The 21,965-nt window shown below is 35.5% G+C and overlaps 2 protein-coding genes across 3 annotated transcripts in view; one reads left to right on the forward strand and one right to left on the reverse strand.

Annotated features, from left to right (window-relative positions):
* LOC100378861 (cyclin-D1-binding protein 1 homolog) overlaps positions 1-13,780 on the reverse strand; it is a 34,017-nt gene extending 20,237 nt beyond the window's left edge. For both annotated transcript variants that reach the window (XR_014929767.1, XM_085500731.1), the window contains exons 1-2: positions 13,694-13,780; positions 13,440-13,505 (exon numbers count right to left, since the gene is read on the reverse strand). Coding sequence is in view for 1 of the 2 variants with exons in the window: in XM_085500731.1 (XP_085356857.1) it covers positions 13,440-13,505; positions 13,694-13,769 (142 nt within the window). In the remaining variant the exon portion in view is untranslated. The remainder of the gene's footprint in view (positions 1-13,439; positions 13,506-13,693) is intronic.
* A 193-nt stretch (positions 13,781-13,973) lies between these two features.
* The window catches only part of LOC100367201 (programmed cell death protein 5-like), a 30,625-nt gene continuing 22,633 nt past the window's right edge, over positions 13,974-21,965 (forward strand). The window contains exons 1-3 of the mRNA XM_002732589.4: positions 13,974-14,130; positions 16,839-16,888; positions 17,802-17,863. Coding sequence (XP_002732635.1) covers positions 14,065-14,130; positions 16,839-16,888; positions 17,802-17,863 — 178 coding nt within the window. The 5' untranslated portion in view covers positions 13,974-14,064. The remainder of the gene's footprint in view (positions 14,131-16,838; positions 16,889-17,801; positions 17,864-21,965) is intronic.

Consider the following 21,965-nt stretch of genomic DNA (forward strand, 5'->3'; position numbering starts at 1 on the left):
GTGAATGAAATATCCAAAACATTAAAAAAAAAAAACTGCCGAAAAAACGGGCGATTTCACGGTCCGTTCACAGACCGCTCGACCGACCGTCCATACACGTATTGTCACTGTACATCCGCCATGTTGAATCGCACAAGATCGCCAAAATCTTCATTGCAACTAACAGTTCAATGCTCACAACATAAAAAATACGAATATAATCATAGGCAACCTGCTATTATATAATGAATAAATTGATCGACACAGGGAAATTCTTCCCCTCCCCCCCCTCCCCCCCGCCCGAGTTGTGAATATTTCGGAAATCGCTACACAAGCAAAAGACCGGAAAACGATTTACCGGTACTTGAAAACTATGTCCTCGTGAATTAATCGTTCGTGTACAATAATTTGACAGGGTATACAATTCACAAACTAGTTTCGTAGATTAGAGACAATTGTTTGCGTTTTTTGGTTTTTCACAAGAATATAAAGCTGGCAATCATCATAATATTCACGTCCGTACGTCACGAAATGTACACCAATCGTACCCCAATAAACTGGAAAACTTACCTTTGCAAACACGTCTCTTATGCCGCCTTCTTAAAGTTCTTGAAATCAAATAAAGTTACTAGTTCTTCTAGTAACGAGTGAATGAGACCACTGAGCCAAACAGAATACATGTATAAACAGTACTATAATAAATTGCACGCAATGGAGAAATCACGTGCCGTAATAACAGCAGCCTTACTCACAGATCTAATCTACTGTAAAATATTTTATTTCAGCTGGAATTATCATTCGCTGAAAAGACTTTTTCTGGGTGTTTTGTATTGAATTTATTTTCATTGATTTCTGACAAGTTGACTGTAAAATATAAGAAAAGGGTATATTCGCTGGATTTTATTTTAACTGAAACATTCCTTCAGCGAAAATAGCAAAAAAATGTTGCAAGCAAAAATAAAGTATTTTACAGTAATTAATTTATTCTGAGCATGCACAGACGTTTTGTCAATGTTGCCGGGAGAGGCAATTTTTGATAAAATCGTGAAAAAGACCCACTTGGGATTTTCAGATCTGGAAAAAAAATTACGTGCATACTCGGAGGGGACATGTTCATCAACCTGCCAAGTTTCACTGATATCTGCTGTAGAATTTCTGAGAAAATGTTGGAGACGGAATTATGGACATAACCTGAATTATTAGTCCCCTTTTCAGGCTGCGCCTGAACGGGGACTAACAATATGCCCAGAGATTCCAGTGGCAATTTTACATGCTACCATTACAATGGAATAAGCACTGTTGATTATGCCATAACCTCACTAAACATATTTGACAGCATTGAATATTTTAAAGTTCATGATTTTACATGTACATCAGACCACTGCCAGATATCGCGCTTACTATGATTAGATCAGAATGCACTTGATATACCGATAAATAACACGAGTACTTAATTTAAATAATTTACCAAAGAGTTGGGTTTGGGATAGATTGTCAGTCTTCGATTACCAGGATAATCTAGCATCTGAGAAGGTTCAAGCTATTGTAAAGTCATTTATTGATAAAATTTATAGAATAGATAAGAAAGGAATTAATACTGCTGTAGAAGATTTTAATTTAATTATTAATAATGCAGCCAGTCAGATTTTTAAACATAAACGAAAGAGTAATGGTGGAAATACTAAACGTAAATCAAAGAAAAAATGGTTTGACAAAGAATGTAATATTCTTAAAACAGATCTGCGTAATACTGCACGTATAATCAGCAAATATTCATTGGATGCTAACTTACAAAATGTGTTCTTTACCAAGAAAAAGAAAAACAAAAAGTTAATTAGATCAAAACAAAAAGAACAAAATAAAATTGTTAATAAATTAACTTACATAAAAGAAAATAATCCCCAACAATTTTGGAAAATAATCAATGAACTAAAAGGCTCAAGAAATTATCAATCTAATCCAATTTCACCAGGAAAATAGAAAGAATTCTATGAACAATTAAATAATAATGCTACTCATAATAATAATACTCTTTTTCAAAAACAGATTATCTCTAACATCTCAGCTATGGAAGTAAAAGAACATTTTAACAATTATAATTTAAATAATGTTAATTATGTTATATCTGAAAAAGAAATTAGACTAGCCAATAAAAAACTAAAGAGTAAAAAATCATCAGAATATGATGGTTATTGCCCAGAATTACTTAAATACAGTTCAGACTTCCTCATTCAGCCACTACGTAAATTATTTAATATAATCCTGGACTCTTTAGAACATTAGTATTATCTCTCATATCTTCAAAAAAGGAGACAAAACTGATCCAGAAAATTATAGAGGAATAGCTGTTTCTAGTTGTGTAGGTAAAACCTTTTGTAGTATAATTAACACTAGAATTAGTCAATATACTGAAGATAATAACATTATAAACAATAACCAGGCAGGATTCTGTAAGGGATATCGTACTACAGATCAGATATTTGTATTGAAAACTATTGTCAACAAATACTTGAAATCAAAGGGAAAATTGTACTCGTGTTTCATAGACTTTCGAAAAGCATTCGATAAAATCTGGAGACAGGGGCTTTTCTATAAATTACTTAATAATGGTATAAATGGTAAAATCTATAAAATCATTAAAAATATGTATCTAAATACAAAATCATGCATTCGTTTCAAAAATAAAATTACACCCATATTTGAAACGACCAAGGGTGTTAGGCAGGGTTGTGTCATTAGCCCAATGCTTTTTAATTTGTTTGTTAATGACTTAAATAATTCACTAGAAGATGAATCATTAGATTCGATTACATTGAATAACTGTAAAATTAGTTCCCTACTCTATGCAGATGATTTAGTGTTAATATCTGAAACAAAAAACGGTCTACAAAATCCACTAAATAGTTTAGAAGTTTATTGTCATAAATGGAAACTTCAGGTAAATTTGACAAAAACAAAAGTTGTTATTTTCAGACGAGGAACACTGAAAAAGACAGAAAAATTCTATTATAATGAACAAAATATTACCTGTATAGATATGTACAACTACCTGGGTATAAATATAAAGTCAAATGGCTGCTACACTGAAGCCAAACAAAATGTGGCAGATAAAGCAGCCCAAGCAATGTATGCATTGAAACAGTTCCTACCACCAGAAACAAATTGTAGAACTTTCATCCATCTTTTTAAAAGGTGTATTCAACCAATATTATTGTATGGATCTGAAATCTGGGGTCATGAAATTCAAGATTACAACAAATGGGACAAAACAATAACAGAAAAAACACAATTGAATTTTTACAAACAACTACTAGGACTGAACAAATTTGTGGCAAACATTGCATGCAGAGCCGAAGTAGGAGAATTCCCACTCTTAGTAGATATTCAGATCAATTTAATAAAATACTGGACTCATATCAGTAAATTACCAGACAATAATATCACAATACAGGCATACCTTGAACAAAAGAAATCCAATTTACAATGGTACTCTTCAATACAAAAAATGATGAACAACATGAACTTTTTACGAGAACAACAGAATGATTGGTTAACAAAACATATACAGCAAATTATCAAAGTTGTCAAACAAAAATACATAAATTTCTGGAGAAAAAATATAACTGAAAAAACAAAGCTGAGAACTTATGAAAAATTCAAAGACTCTTATAATTTTGAAAAATACTTGGATGTGCTGAATTTGAAGCAAAGAATTTCAATGACAAAATTTCGAACTAGTAATCACAATTTAGCAATAGAAAAAGGGAGGCATATGCAACCAAAAATACCTACTGAAAATAGAATTTGCAAACAATGTACACAGAATGAAATAGAAGATGAACTGCACTTTGTTATATGCTCAGAATATAAAGTAATACGCCAACAAATCATACAAGACATTATATTTCCACAAGAAACACAGGATGATCTCCAGAAATTTTAATTTCTTGATGACTTCAAAAGATGATGTAATAATAAAAAAGATTGGCAACTATATTCATAACACATTTCAATCAAGAAATGAAAATGACATTTGATTTGTAACACTTGCTTTATCCCATTAACAACTAACTTTCTTTTTGTAGTAGTAGTTATCACAACTAATCTTTATTGCTATTAACTGATAGAAACATTTCTAAGGATGCAATAAGGTTATTATTATTATTATTAAACAATGACCACTGGAAGTCTGCAAGCAGTTAACAAGTGTATTCATGGTAATGTGTCAATCGCCTGAATTCATCGTCGCCCGACATTGTTGCCATTTATTGCTCACAATACGCAACTACAGTGGTTTCTATTTACAGCTGTATTTTTAATAATAGTCTTCCGATCACGAAAGAAAAAAGTAAATACGAACGAAATGTATATGCACAGGAAATAAACAAATATGTTAGCAGATTGCAAGTAAACTAAAAAAAAATTCTAGCCGTATTTACAACGTTCACTCGATTTTCATCGTGAAAACAGCATGAAGAAGGCAAACTGATGATCTTTTGGCCTACCCCATTCAGCGACCGTTGGCCACCCACCGCTATTGGCACTGTAACGATTTAGTATCTAAGTTGCATAGGGAAATAGCGCATCCTCGGTGTTCGTGTACTGAATTCGGAAAGCGGTAAAAAACATCAAATATGGCTGCCGGATTAGTTTACCGCGAGTATTTGTAATTCAATACACATTTTAGTTATCTTTCCCACGTACCTTTTTTCAATTTATCGATTCGAGCAGATTCTTTTATTTTGCCGTTTGCTAGCATTTGAAAATGTATCGTACTGTCCGTCGACATGGGTGAGTACTGATGCCACAAATACAAATGTTATGGGTTTTATTTTGACAAATCTTTCGTTTTGACTTTGGAGACAAATCACCTCGTATATTTTCCATATTATAACTCAATTATGTTTTGTACTTGTTCTTTATTACTCAAATTGAATTTTATGAACGTAGAATAATTTAAGAACGTATAAATCACCGATTTTTCAAACTTTACATTTCGTAAATATTGATTGTAACATGTTTCAATTAATTAAAAAAAGAATAGTAAATAACTTAGTGTGTATTGCAGTTCATGACATAAATGCTAGAATGTTGTAGGTAAATGATATGCAAATTAATATGCAAATTTATGCTAATTAGACTGCCCACCAGCTATTTTGGATTGTGGAGAACACTTCGTGTTTGACTTTTGGGGTAATTGAACTCAATATTATTTACCCTTCTTTTCTGCGTGAAACCAATATTTGTCTTTGATTTTGACATTTTATGATCGAAACATATAATTAAAAATTGGTGTTATTTGTCACACTGCATTTTATTAATGTTAAAGTTGTGTCAAAGTGGCAAAAATTGTGGGCTGTATAGATCTTAATAACTATTTCCAACAGCATTGTATCCATGTTAATTTTTTTCTATCATTCTTGTGGTTGTAGGTGACTTTTAAACATGTCCTGAATTAGCCCATGGAGGCTTTTCATGGAGAAAAGAAACAACGAACAATAGCTACGAATTAACATACTAACATACTACATCCGGGCATTTCTGTGACGTTTTAGGCTACGTTCATTTGAGGGTCAGCCATAGTCAATACATTGAGTACTGCAGTGTGCGGTTTATATTTTCAAAGATTGTTGGCGTTTCTCATGTTTTTTAAGTTCATTTGAGCATCCATAGTACAGTATTCATTTCGCCCAACCTCCCGCTTGCTTCAGCTTTCCAGTCGCTTTTTTCTTTTATGCTTTTGGAACCGCTTGTTGAATTCAACTGGACAATTTCCGCTTTATTGTAGACTGCGCAAACCCAGAAATTAAAAATTCAATAATAATAAATGGTTGTCTGCAGTTTCTTTCCTGATTGTTTACGATTTGTATAATTAGTGTTCTTTTTCTCCAAGGCGAAGGCAAGCTAAACGACCACAAAGCAAAATGGCAGTTTCATGCATGGACTGAGTGAAAAAAAGATTTAAAGCCTAAAATAAAACCTATTATTACATATGTACTGCGGTTTATTTAGATTCGTCCATGAAATCAAAATCGGTATTTCCACACCTCATATGCAAATGAGTTTGAAAGCAAACAAAGTAGTCCCTTTAGGAGTACCATTTTTCGAAACATAGCAGAAATAAACAATATTTAAGAAGTGCGATATTTTTCTCTTGGGGTACATGAATATACTTGCCGAGTGGAATGAAATTTGAACAACAGTAACGGTTCTCTTTGGCAGTCGCTTATTTTGACAAAAACTAATTTGCATATCACCCATGCAATAATGTTTTCGGTATTTTCACGGTCGATATGCAAATGAACATGGTATTTCCATTGGCTACCGAACTATTTTTATTTTGTAAACACATTTTCGTCTGCTATTTTTGTAAGATTCAAATCGTTCAGCAACGTTTTTGGCATGTTAGGTGTACATCTCATGGAATACTACGATTGGGAGAACTTAATGTATATTGACCACCTTGAAACTGAGTTTTATAAACCTTGAACGGCTCTCGGAAGATCCACCTGCCGTAAAATCAGCGATTACACATGTACTATTGAGCAATCATCAACATCGAGATACTAGGAGGTTTCTGCTGGTGACGTTGCGGCGTTACTCAGTTCCAAATAAAGATTACCAATGCCAAATGAGCAACATTTTAACCGGTAACCAACACTCGGTCAATCCACGACTAGCAAGCAATATCACACACGGAGTTGTAGTGTGCAGCTCAGCGACGGCCGCTATCGACGAAAGTCACCTCGTCAGTGGAGTACCGCAGTTGCACAGCATGTTTACCAGTGCACAATTCTGTGGAGGAACTTTTAACTTCAACATAAGCTATATATCATAGTCGTCCAGTTATTCATTCGGACAGTGACTCAGATTAGACGTCTGATTATTTTAATTTCAAACAAACAGTGGCACCCGTTCTCCGTGCACCTTCTACACTGACACGCGTTGCTTGGGTGTAACACTATACTCAGTATTTGAGCAATGCGCAATGGGGTATTCGACCTAAATTCCATGCCGGTTTGTTGCACGTTCTTTCTTTGATATGAAATGATCAAACATGGAACATATGTAATAATAACAGAACCCCACACCCTGCCGGTGACTTTCGTTGCGTATGGAAGTTATTTTCACTCGAGATGCGGTGTATTCTGCTGTACTTTCACGAGCGAAGCTCCTGAAAGTACGGCCGCAGGATACACTGCATCACTCGTGAAAATAACTTTCATACGCAACGAAAGCCACGGGCAGGGTGTGGGGTTCTGTCATAATATTACACCTCTTTGTGTATTTGATAATTTTACATATGTTTGTCATGACAGTATGTTTGTAAATATCTAGAAAAATTTCGTCTTTCGTTAATAATGTTTTTTCGTTTGTAATGTATATGTCTCAATAATTTATTTGGAATATGCGATCCCCGTTAGTTTCTCCATACTGAGTTTAGGACGGGCGTCGGTCCAGATGTCCAGCATTCAACACAATCAGCCAAGACAGGACAAACATTGACCCAAATAATTAAACAAGTATTATTATTATTATGTATATTTTATTTTACATCGCGAAACATTGAAACCACCGCCGTTTGTCAATGTTTGGTTCTCATTAGCTCTTAACACCTTCGTACAATGGGTTACGCTAATCTTGAGCATTCGGTAATATTCGGGGCATGTTCGGAAGCAATAGACGAACCTAGCATGTACAATACTGAAAATGGCGTCTAGTTTGAATGCTGTTGTTTTCGGAGATTTTGGCGAACTTTAATGAAAAATTGGCAGATATAACATCGATTGAAGAAGAACTGATGAACTATCGTTAATCTTTTTGTATTTGTAATGGTGATGAGACTTAATCAATAATTTCCTGTGACAATAACCATTGTATTATTCAATGGTACCATTGTCATTGCTTGGGTTTGACGCCCGAAACTATTGCAATTTTCGACAACCGGGCATCGGCAAACACCACCAGAAAAGATAGTATCAAAAGAAGGGCATGTCTAGACACTTTCTCTGTAATAATATTTTTTAGGAGTCCTTAGGAATTTTTGTTGCAGACACTCAAAATCTTGTTCTTGTTACAGTTGCTAATAATTAATACATGTGAAATACGTGAAGTCAAACGTTCATCTGTTGATTCTCCGACTGTGAAATACGTATTTTGACCTTTCACACCTAAACAAACCGAGTACGCATGTGTGATGACCATAGTTTGTAAAGCCCATACATTTTATGGTCACATTTAAAAATTGGCAAGGCTATGTCATATTCCGCTAACTCGTTACTTGTGTAAACTATCCTCATCAGGATTAACTTCGGTTGAAACAAAAGAAAATAAGCCTGTAAAGAAGCTTAAGTGGCCACCTGAGAGGCGTTGTGGCTCCTTCCATTAGTACCTTCCATCACAGTCCGTCTATCCCTGGTCTGGAAATTACTAGCGTTCTTTTGTCTCAAACCGCAGTGCGGGTAAACAAACCGTTCACACCCGGGCCGAGGGAGTCAGACAGATTACAATACCATCAAAATATTCATTAAAATCGGAAAATCTACCGTCATGCAAAGCGATACCTCATTGTATGACTTCACTTTGTCTTCAAATTCGGGCAACCACAACGTAAACAAACATGTAAACAAAATTATCACTATGAAATTTGGGTTTTTTGAACCCTGATACGCATCACAACCAACCTACCAACTCATAAACATCCAGTTCCTGCAATGCAAAGATTAATATCGGGAATTATGTTCATTTTCTCATTTTAATAGGGAAAAAACTTTGCGTGCCAACATGCTGACATCGCTAAACAAATCTTGTCAAAATGGCGTCGTTCATGTTAACGTAGTCGATCAAAAAAACTGTGATATTTCTGATTCTTGGGGGGGTTCATAACAGTTCAAGTCAACTATACAACAACTAATGACTTTATTCTATGCAAAAGTATATAACAATGCTTCAATGTTTGTATATAAATGATTTTTTTTATTAGCACAGAATTGAGTACATTGTCATTTCAAAACGTTGCCATTTGCATTTACGTTCTAAAAAGCACCCATAAAAGTCGCTCAATTTAACATTAATAAAATGCGGTATGACAAATAACAAATCAGCCCACCAATTTTTAATGATATGTTTCGATCATAAAATGTCAAAATCGAAGACAAATATTGGTTTCGCGCCGAGAAGTATAGTAAACAAGTCATTGAAAATGACACAGTCCCCATTAAATTTTTGAAAGTTCTCTTTGTGCTCATCATATTAAAGCAGAGGGGTTGTCGCGAGCGTGTCCTTGAAACTTGAGTTCAAAGTGGCGTATACAACAGATTGTTTATTTACATCAAAACACGTATTCCGTGTAGTAGTCATATGGCCAAAAATAAAAACAGCCGTTATTCGGCCATCTTTGATTTGATTATGAAACACACTGATATGTATGATGTATGTGCCAAATATGAATAAAAATGGTACATAAATTGTGGAAATAAAGTAGTAATTCCAAAAAGTCAGATGGCTGTCAATCGGCCATCCTTGACCAGATTTTGAAACAAATTGTCATGGACATGTATCCTAACATGTATAAAGTACATGTATGTGCCAAATTTGAATGAAAACTGACAGAGTACGTGAAAGATACCGCATAAAAAAAACAACAAGATGCCTGCCAGTCGACCATCTTTGATCAAATTGCGAAATAAATCGTCATGGACATGTATCCTAACATGTATAATCCATGTACCAAGTTTGAATGACAACTGACAAAGCATGTCCAAAATACAACATTTTCAAAAAAAACAAGACGGCTGCCAGTAGGCCATTTTGAATCGAATCACAAAACCACTGCATGTGCATATGTTCCACATAAGGTACTAGGCACATGCAAAGAATGAACGGAATCGGTCCACAGGATTCTGAAATATGACTCTGGACAGACTGACGCATAGACAGACTGACGCACGGACACACGGTCGGACGGACAGACTCAGGAACTCACAGATGGTCGGGAACATGTATCCTAACATGTATGATCTATGTACTAAATTTGAATGACAACTGACAAAGCATGTCCAAAATACAACATTTTCAAAAAACACGATGGCTACCAGTAGGCCATTTTGAATCGAATACCTAAACCACTGCATGTGCATACGTCCCACATAAAGTACTAGGCACATGCAAAGAATGAACGGAATCGGCCCAAGGGATTCTGAGATATGACTCTGGACGGACGCACGGAGACCGAATTATAAGTCCCCATTTTCGGACTTCGTCCGAACAGGGACTAATAAAATAGAGTTCATTTCAATCACCCCAAAATCAAAAACGGCAAATATCTGGGTAAAGGTATGAAAATTTGTTGCGAAAATGTGTCGCTGCTGGTAAAATAGATAAATTAAAGAACTACTCGCTAAAATATGACCTTATACAGATATCCTGATTAAAAAATTATGTGAAAAAGCACGAATTCTGGACTAAACAACTAAGTTGTAAAAAAAATACACAACACTGACGATGTCAAAAATAGTGGCCGGCTGCGTGACAATGCTTTGCCCATGCCTGCAATGCGCCTTTGCCAGGGAAGGAGGCCAATTCACACCTAATACAATGACTGTTTCCAGACCGGGGATAGAGGGACTGTGCTTCCATGTATAGATCGGGTGGTCAGTCAGTTCGCCCCAATGCACATTCGCCCCAGACCAGTTCGCCCCAAAGTCAGTTCGCCCCAAAGTCGGTTCGCCCCAAGTTTACTGATGTTCGTTTTCGCGGTTATGCGTGCAAGGAAATGTGGTTTTGAAATATTTTAAAAATTATACTTAAGTAAAAACCACATCGAAGGAGGCTGATCGCCGCGATTGTAGCATATCGCCCGAAGAGTCGAACCGGTGTCGTGCCATATGCGTCGTGATAGCGATACTTTGCCTTTTTTTTTGCCATGCGCTGTGATAGCGATTTTTTGCCCCTTTTTCGATTGACTTATCTCCCCTGGCTTGCCTTACAAACATGAATGAACCAACCAATCAATCGGTGTTGTGTGGTTTCGGCGTTCCAGTTTTAACGCACGGATTAAAAATACGGTGCCGCCATCTTGAACGTTCCATTCAAAAGGGGGTGGTGTGTGTCACAAGGACTGTGGTCACGCTAAAGGGATCACGAGACTTGTTATAATTATATATACAACGTAGTTATATTAGCATTGTACACGTATTATATTTGTTTAGTTTTCAGAAGTGAAGAATTGTTATCAATGGTTTATGAATGCAAGAACACAGTATTCATTTTGAAAAAATAAAACGTAGTAGTATTCTGTGTGTTTGTTCTCTGCCATTGTTGGCTCTACATTGCGTGATAGTAGTACACCATGCACACACCATCAAAAAGGTGTGACCGCGACACCTTTTCAGTACCGAATAACACCTATTAAACTGGGCGTCTAGAAGACCCAGTAACGTGGAGCTTTGTGACATGAAGTTGTGGTACAGCAACAACCAATTTATTTGTAGTCCATTGTATATGTGTTTTACATTCATTTTGTGACGTACACCGTTATTCAAGTCCAGGGGAAATGTTGAAAATCATATTTGATTCTCAAAAATAAACATTACTCTGCAGTTTGTGCGCATACCTAGTATATCGCGAAACAATTGACCACACCCACTATTAGACCATTAACGGTACATGACTCGTACCGCCCATGATCGGCTTTGTATGAGTACATGAGAAGGGCCGCCCGTTAATCGATCTGACAGCTTGCACAATCACCCATTAGATAAGACGCACGCCGCTCATCGATCTATTGTTTTGTATCAACACCTCCAGTATCTATTAGGTAAGTGTTAAGTATAAGGCATTTAAAGTGAGTGGTTAGCGCATATTAAATATGCAAATTTGCAATTTCCAATATATAATCCAAATATCCAATCAGTGTGATTTGAAGGGTATAAAGTCTAACAATTTCTATGGTACTGCAACCACTCTGATTGATTTATCATCAAGTGAACATACGGCATACCTCTCTCAGCAGCTACGCTCTGACTAGACGATATTTACCTACCACGATATTGTGACCCACCCATAGTCATACTATTGTACCCAGCACGTTATCCTATCCATCGACAGCAAATTCTATTTCCATTTTCAATTATATTTTGTATTGTCAACCGCTGATCGACAGACTAAGATTCTATTTCGATAATCAAGATTCATTGTTAATCTCAAATTCTATTTCGATTCTATTACCACTGTTTAGCAAACATTTGTATACGATACCGAACAGTACTGCACAATTTAAAGAACTTCGATGTTATGTATTTTATAGTCGTTACCTGTTCGTTATTTTAAGAACTTCGATGTTATGTATTTTATAATCGTTACATTATCGTACATTTAAGAACTTCGATGTTATGTATTTTATAGTCGTTACCTGTTCGTTAATTTAAAGAACTTCGATGTTATGTATTTTATAATCGTTACATTATCGTAAATTTAAAGAACTTCGATGTTATGTATTTTATTGTCGTTACCTGTTCGTTATTGTAAGAACTTCGATGTTATGTATTTTATAATCGTTACATTATCGTACACTTAAGAACTTCGATGTTATGTATTCTCGTACTTTCGAACAACCAATAAAGTTAGCAATCCGGTTGTTGTTCCCCCCCCCCCCCACACCCAAAAAACAAAACAAAAAAACACCCCACCACACACACAAAACCAAGACACGCAACAACTCAATGATTGATTCTGGTTTACGTGTTACGATATTATTGTACATACACGTCACCTGCAAGAAAGAAAACATAATAAATGAACGTAAAAGCACTGTTTGATAGGAACATCATGAAGCTCACTGGTTTCAGATATAATATACTCGCCAAGCCGACACAACCCCTATTGCTCAATAGAATAATCCAAGATGGCGATGTTTGAGAAACGGTTCGTTGAAGATCGATTCGACCTTTCGATAAACTATTCAAAGCTCGTCCAGTTTACGGATCTCATCGAAGCCTGAACGGAAAGATTGCTGGCTGCTTTGACCTGTGAACGCCAATTATAAAATCTATCGGGTCGGAGAGTGTCGTATAGGTCAAACGAGTCTGCGATCATAGCACACGGCACAGCACGGGTTCGGGCGATATGCTACAATCATGAATCGCGGCGATCAGCGTCCTTCGATGTGGCTTTACTTTAGTATAATTTTTAAAATATTTCAAAACCACATTTCCTTGCACGCATAACCGCGAAAACGAACACCAGTAAACTTGGGGCGAACCGACTTTGGGGCGAACTGGTCTGGGGCGAATGTGCATTGGGGCGAACTGACTGTGAATCATAGATCGAGCTCATTCACTGGTCGTGACATTGTGTTGTGCAATAATACGTGTAACTGTAACTGTGAACACAAGATCTTTGAGACGTAAATAAAGAAACCTACTTTTAGAATCGAAGTCTACTTACTCCTACCAACTTACCCAACTTTTCCCAGAATTCCTCAAGATTAAATTCAGGTGGGGAAGAGTCTACCCTTGACTCGCCATCTGCAAAGAGAACGATGATTCACGATAAGACCATGAAGACGTAAATGAAGAGATATTGAAATGACAAAAATTCCCGAGACGAAAGTCACAAATTATGGTGGACGTTTACACCAGTTACAAAACACTAGAAAATGTACTGACATAAATAAACCCAGATATTGATTAAAATAAGTTCTGATCATTCAAACCTTTAACTTGGTCAATAACATTTTGCAAATTGACGATAAATGTTTCCAAGACTTCGTCCACCGTCCCGGACGCCATTTTTGTTCTCACTATTGTCCCATTTCTAGGCTGTCAATTCAAACCGTTAAGCAGAATACATAAATTAGTCTAATATTCTCGAAATATTAATTGAAAATATTCAAAAAATCATCAGCATTTTACATTGATGTAGAACCATTTTTAGTATTTTCATTATGATTGTTCATGAAATATCAAACGTGATTGAAAATGAGTCTTCGAATTAGGTAAATAAGGTGCCATAGTTAAGAGTGTGCAGTAACTCAGGTTTATACATTGTACGTACGTGACTGTTAAATCCTCTAATTTTGACGAAATGGACGACGCAGAGCTCGAAAAAATTCGCGAGAAACGCATGGCTGAACTCCAGCAGCAGCTCGGGGTAAGAATGTAGTAAATATTCGATTATTATGGTATGAAAAAAAAAACAGGTACCCGATAAGAATTCAACTGTCAAAATAAAAAAAAACATCTTGAAACATGTTCATTTCCACACTAAATATCGTAGGGGGTGAAAATCTGTTTTTGTTGAAAATAAGCTAACAAGCAGTCAGGATTCTGTTCACATTCACACGTAAACACTCGTATATGATCGTTCGGCATACTTGGGAAGTGGACCAGTGTGGAGTGAAGAAATTAAATGCTGTATATTTAATAATAATTTATTAACACTTACACATTCCCCGGAGGGATTGGCAATGGTTACAACAGTTTAAGAAGGAATAAAAGGTTACAAAAAAGTAAATAGATAAAATAAAATAAAACAAACTAAGCTAATACATTACAGATAATAACAAGTATACAATTATGATACTACAATAGATAGAAAACAAAATGCAAAACTTAAATAGTGAAAGAAGGTTGTCACTGGGGTTGCCGTCTTATTTCAAAACACTTCTTTAGGTACCTTGCTACAGGGAGTGTTAGACCACTGTTGTTTAGCAAGGCTATGAATTGTGTCTTTGGTGACAAATTTTTAAGATTTGCGGTTTTGGTTTTTCATTTTGATCACAAAGGTTGCATAATCTATTAGCAAGGAGTATTCTTTTGTGTCTGCCAGTCTCAATTTTCAAGTTATGGTCACTGAGGCGGAATTTAGTTAAATTTTCATGCATCTCAATATTTTGCAGGGTAACAAGGTAGGTTTCAAAAGCAAAATTGTTTTTTAATTCTCTGTATGTTCTTAATTTATTTTTTTCAATTTGTTTTGATCGATTGTCATTATGTAATTCACTTTTCCAAGTTGATATGAATGATGTTTGTATATTTTTGTTAATTTGTCCTAATTGCCTTGCTGTTAGAATTTCATCGCTGTCGACCAGGTTAGACTGGTTGATGTTACCGATATTCAAAAGGGAGTCTATATTGGTGTACCATTTACTATTAACTTCTTTATTTTCTTGGAAAACTAGTTTTTGTAATGGGTTTGACGAGTTCTTTACATGATTAAAATATTTTATCATTTGTTTTTCGATAAAAGTCTCCAATGGGTAACGTCCAAGTTCACCGTATAACCCCATTGTTGTGGTGTTTTTTGATGTCCCCAAAAGAAAACGAAGATAATTTATATGTACATCTTCAATTGGTGATTTTAGTGTAATTTCATCTCCCCATACATCACTACCATATGTGAGAATTGGTCTGATTAGTTTATCAAACAGAGAGAGTGACAGTGGTATACTTAGATTTTTGCCTGTTTTTCCCTTTAAGGAAAATAAGACCTTTAAAGCTTTACTTTTTATGCTTTTTAGGCTTTCCTTGAATTTCCCATTAGTGATTACTATTAATCCTAGGTAATTGTTGATTTTACAGTAATTAATTCACAACCTTCAAAGAAGAAAATATCATTCTCTAGAAGTCTGCTTGATCTGTTAAAGATCATAGTTTTTGTTTTTTCCGTGTTAACAGTTAGATGCCATTTTTTAGTGTATATCGATAAATTATCAAGGCAAGTTTGTAATCTTGTTTTTGATTCAGAAAGTATTACAAGATCGCCAGCATACATTATACAGTTAACAGGTGTATTTTGCAGTTTGGGTGGGTCACATCTAGGTTTATTAAGAACATCAGGTAAATCGTTTATGAAAATATTGAATAGGGTTGGGCTTAAGTTACAGCCCTGTTTTACTCCCACCCTTGAAGTGAAGTGTTCAGTTAATCCTTCTTCGCTCTTAACTTTATATTTTACCTTACTATACATATTTTTGATAATTTTATAGATTTTGCCCGATATTCCAAGTTTTAACAATTTAATATACAACCCCTGATGCCAGACACTGTCGAAGACCTGTTTTAAGTCAACAAAGCATGCCTATATTTTATTTTTATTTTTATTATTATTTTTTTTTGTATTTTAATATTTTCTTTGTTATTGAAAGAGCTACTATGATAAAGATATTTGTTAATTATTGTTTTAAGAATGAAGATATTATCTGTTGTGCGTCAATCTTTTCGGAATCCAAATTGCTTGTTTGAAAGTATGTTTTTTCTCTCTAAGAATGTGGTTAGTCTAATGTTTAGAATGCTTGTAAATAATTTGCCAAGGCAACTTGAAATGGTAATGCCTCTATATAGTTTGATGCCTCTATTTAATATGGTGTGATAAACGGACAAGGATGGGGATGGGCGCAAACATCCATGTCTGAGGATTATTTTAATTATAACACCTAGAAATGTCAACAAATTTAATATACATGTATATGCAATGGTATCATATACACTTGCATTTCAGTTATGATTAAAATTTACAAGAAAACAATATGCAAATAGGTAACCTTGAAGATTAATGGTGGGTTTGTTGACTCATACAAATGTGAAAAAAAGATTTAATATTGATAATTGACACAATCTGCTTTGTATGTTCATGATTGATTTTCAGCACTGCCTTGTTATTTTTTGATAGCGTTTCAATAATGGGCAGTGTGCATTATTATGATATGCTTGTCATCAAATTTACGATTAATAATAATTGATTGCATGAAATAGGGTGGGTAATAATTTCACTTGTTTGTAGGAGACAATATGCAATAACTTGTTTAATCTACTTGTCATCAAATTTACTATGAATAATTCTCAAATATTATATTTCAGGGTCAAGGAGGGCCCTCAAGTCAGAAAGATCAAGAAGAACGTAAAGCTAGGTACAAGATACTCAACTATACAAACATATTATCAGGTTACAATTCATTGAAATGCAAACTATGATAGAACGCCATGGCCTTGTTCTGGAGTGTATCTTTCACTTGTGAAAATACAGCTACAGCATCGCATCAGTGATAAAAATAACTACTCCACAAATGTCTGGAAGAGGCCATGGCATTCTGTTGATATGTAAATGACATGTAAGTTGGTATGTAAATAATGTGTAAGTTTATATGTAAATCACATGTAAGTACATATGTAAATCACATGTAATATGTAAACAATGTGTAAGTTTATATGTAAATCATGTGTAAGTATGTATGTAAATCATGTGTAAAAATGTAAATTGTGCGTAAGTTCATGTAAATATCACATGTAAATATGTAAATCATGTGCAAGTTTATATGTAAATCACATGTAAGTACATATGTAAATCACATGTAATATGTAAACCATGTGTAAGTTTATATGTAAATCATGTGTAAGTTTATATGTAAATCACATGTAAATCATGCGCAAGTTTATATGTAAATCACATGTAAATATGTAAATTATGTGTAAATATGTAAATCACGTGTAAGTTTATATGTAAATCATGTGTAAATATGTAAATCATGCGTAAGTTTATATGTAAATCATATGTAAATTATGTGTAAATATGTAAATCACGTGTAAGTTTATATGTAAATCACATGTAAATTATGTGTAAATATGTAAATCACATGTGAATTATGTGTAAATATGTAAATCATGTGTAAGTTTATATGTAAATCACATGTAAATATGTAAATTATGTGTAAATTTGTAAATCATTTGTAAATATGTAAATCATCTGTAAATATGTAAATCATGTGTAAGTTTATATGTAAATCACATGTAAGTTATTATGCAAGTTTCACCATTTTTATTCAGACAAGAAGAAATGAAACACAGTATTCTTGCTCAAGTATTAGACCAGTCAGCAAGAGCTAGATGTAAGTTCTTCAAATACAGTTCTTAGCAATGTTTTCTTAGAATATCCATATTTTGCTTACATGTATATATTAATATACAAGTATTATAAAATTACATGTTGCATTGTTGATGTGGGTCAGATGTACTACTGGCATTGCTTGCTGTTATAGTGGACATGATGTTACCTACTTGGAGGGCACTGTAAACAGCATTAATTTTGTCAAAGACAAGTCAGTGAAAATGGTGAGATATTGTGGCACTGTGAACAATTTCCAGCAACGAAAATTAAACTGTTTATAGTTTTACATGACAATCTGTGTGATATCACTTTGTATTTATAATTAAGTGATCTTTGTATTGAGATGAGTCAATATACCTACCTTTTTATTATACAAAGTTTTAAGATGTATGTGTGTGATACTTAAGCAGGTTTTGTTATTTTTTTTGGAAATTGATGCCTTGCTTCAAACTTTCTTCAAAAGAGTACTATGGGTGTTACATAGACACGGACAAATTATACTGTACTCATCTGACTTAGAACCCATGCCCAACTATGTGCTCACATGCACTTTTGGGGATTTTCCTTTTCTCAGGGTCATGTTCGACTAAGGGCCCATCTCTAAAACATCCTAAATTAAACGGTCAAGAGGTCATTGCCAACGCATTTAAACATTGATAATTTATTCCTATTGTGTGAAAAATGCCTTCGTCAATTTTAAGAAAATTGTTTGATTGAATAATAACAGATTTGACCTGTCAAGGTCAGGTCCTGTTGTTGCAGTCAAATCATGCAGAAAAACATCATGGCCGAAATTAGTTTGCATTGAGAGTTTTTGTACAATTTAAAACGTACAACAACAAAGATAATAATGAAGCTTTTGAGTTTGACCATTTTCCCACAGACCCAAATAATTTTTACCCAGTAAATTCTGATAGTAGAATAGAATAGAATAATGCTTTATTAATACCTGAAAGAAAGAGTTAACATTTCTTTTTAGGTTTTCAGATTAATAAAGTAAATAATAAAAGTACATGAAATGTAAAAATTGTTTTAAAAAATTGATGAACGACAAAAATACTACAGACAATTATTAATAATATAAGAAATATTAAAATACTGTGATATGTAAGTATACCTGTATGCAGCACCAGAATATGTATAAAATATAAAAGAACATGACAAAATAACATTAGTGTTTAGATTTAACTAAATATTTGCAGAGAGTGATAAGATGGTTTGTATTTGGTGACTGTAGTACAAGTTTAAATTGTTCTTTTTTGTTTAAGTTTTAGTAATCAATGTTAATTTCTTTAAGGATATTATATATGTCATCTCTGTGTTCTGTGTACAGTTTACATTCTAGTAAATGATGTAATTCATCCTCTTATTTCTTTACAGTGGGTGCATAATCTGTCCTTTATCAGTGTTTTTGGTTTTGTGTACCTTCCTGTTTCTATAGCTAGTTTGTGACTACTTGTTCTAAATTGTGCTAGTATTTTGATGTAATGTCTGTTATCTATGTGTTTTATGTAATGTTCCATGTCTAGTGTAGTTTTGTATGTACCCGGTACTGTAAATGCGCAGTTTTGCATCGTCTCTTTTATTGTCATTGTTATGAAAAATAGTCATCATAGTATGTAAAAAATATTGTACTAAAATGTGCATATTTTTTGTGATCATTTCTGTTTCATCATTGTAAAAGTTTTGTGGAAATCAATGGCAACGCAACTCATTTCTCAATTTTATGAGATGCAAGATGAGGGATTAAAGATAAAGGATATCCAATGAGTGAACATGGTATCAGATTAATCAATAATTTATAAATTTTTATATGCGAGGAAGATTCTTCGTGTGTCCTATTCATTTGCATACAGGAATGCTGTTCATTGAATAAACCTTTGTGATCAGTTTATCGTCTGTGATTAAAAAAAAAGATTAATTTTTGAAACCGATTACGTTTATAGAGACACATTGGCAACATTTTTACTAAATTTTGAGCTAATTTTATCAGCGGTCTTCAAGCATCTCAACAATAAATCAGCGAGAAGTAATGGTGATTCAGTGGAGAAATTAATCCAGTGTGTTGCCGAGGTAAGGCTGGGATATTTAGAACTTAGTTTCCCAAATGTGACTGTAAAATGAAAATATAACTATAACTATTGATATATTTTGAAAACATTAAGATTGATCACGTATCATGATTTTAACTGCAATAATACATTGTCTTGTCACCAAAACTAGCTATGATTTGGCACAGCACAATGAAAAAAATTACGATTCAATCTGTTCAATTACCCACTATAGACTCCGGTCAGTCAAAAGGACTATTTTGAACTGTAGGCATTAATCAGCGATTCTGCCAATGATGGAGAGATAGAATCTAGGTCAGGGGAAGCCCCATGACCCCAAGATTCTTTTCCCTTATTTCACGAACCATGTGGCCGAGGCCATGTGGCAGCACCATCATAGCCAGATAATCACTTCTATTTTTATCTCCGCACCTACGGGGATAAAAATTTAGCAGCTCTGCCTGACAGGCCTGCTTTTTCCTGTCCAGGTTTTTGGCTTAACCGACATTGTAGCTGGTAGGATAAGTTTTCCTGGTTATTACCCTTGTGTCGATTTCCCCTTTGTGTGTAGCATTTCTCATTTTGTTGTGTCATCTTTTCCAACTGTATTTCGCTTCCCTCATGCATGTTGTGTTCATTTTATGCTTTATCAATGTATTTAGAAATGGATAGATGTAATGACAGCACCAGAGGCTCGCCGTCGGTTTTGTCTCCTCGTTTTTCGAGATGACTGTGCAGTGGTTATAATCAGAATTTACCAGCATAGAACCCGCATCAGAAATGCTATTTTTGCCATGACTGCGTGCAGGGTTCAGGGTTTTTGCCTTGAAGGTGTGTTTTTCACTGGAGTTCTGAGGCCTGGGCTGTTTTCCAGAGCCATGCAAAATCACTGAGACTGACCGCGTCGCTCGTATTTTCACGCGTCCAGTAAAAATCGGTTGCGTGTTGGCATGAGTGGAAGGTCCTCACGCTCGGCTACCGGTACTTCGTGTACTGAGACGTTGAGTAGGAGGCCCGATGGCATCGTCCGAATCGCACGGTCATGTGTCTTCGACCTATATGGCCTCTACACAATACCGTGCGGGATCGCATAGGCTAATTGCATATCTTAAGCAGTGAGATCTGATTGGGCGCGCCTAGAAACAAGGTGCCCAATCAGCTTGGACGCACCAAATTATAAAACAAAATTCCACTTCCTGTTTTTGTCGCTATGAAGACATCCTTTCCACACAAAACTGCGTCCATTGCCTGTACCTGATGAGGCTTGAGGGCACCAACACCGAAAACTTTCGCAATTTTATCATCACAAATATCACGATTCATGGGCGCCGCCATTTTGTTTAAAATGAAACTCCAAAGGGATATTTGTAACACGCAAACTGATTGGACAATGATTAGCCGCAACTGACAACTAGGTGCGCTGTTAGAATATGCATATTTGATGGTCGTTCTGCCAAGGTCTTTTTAGAGACTTGGCCGAATAAACTTAGACCTTGGCTAGCGAAGTTAGCCCAATGGTGGAGGTACCGATATTTTTCAATCTCCCCCTACTGATTGGAGGGCATCCTCAAAGTCTGTGGTTTCAGGCAGTGGTTTACCCTATTTTACCGGCTACAGCGAGGCTGTGCCTCTGGAGGTCTTTCCTCCTATGGGCCCTGTTGCGGGTTCCTTTGTGGATCCATCCTCGCACGGCGCCGGGTTTGCCTCCAAGATGAGGGCTTTGGTCGAAGGACTGCCGGGGCAAATTGTGTCCCTGGCAGGCCGGGTAGAACACATGCAGTTGGAGCGAGCTGTCTCCACTGCAGCCCCTTGGTAGGCAAGCAGGAAGAAACACAAAAGCATCGCTCGCATTCAAAACATGTCTCTTCTGGGGAACTCCCCGTTTCCAGCCGCGACTCTCCCGCTGATTTGGGTGAGGCCGAGGCTCAGGCTAGTTGCACTGAGTCTCCTCTGGGACCTCGGGCACTGAATGGCAACAGGGATGCTGGCAACCATGCCTCCAATTTTGGGGCAGGGCTTTCGGTCAGGACACACGTTGCACCTCCCTCCTAC

Source organism: Saccoglossus kowalevskii, chromosome 6 (assembly GCF_978046115.1).
Source record: "Saccoglossus kowalevskii chromosome 6, keSacKowa6.1, whole genome shotgun sequence".
In the NCBI taxonomy this organism is placed as follows: Eukaryota; Metazoa; Hemichordata; class Enteropneusta; family Harrimaniidae; genus Saccoglossus; species Saccoglossus kowalevskii.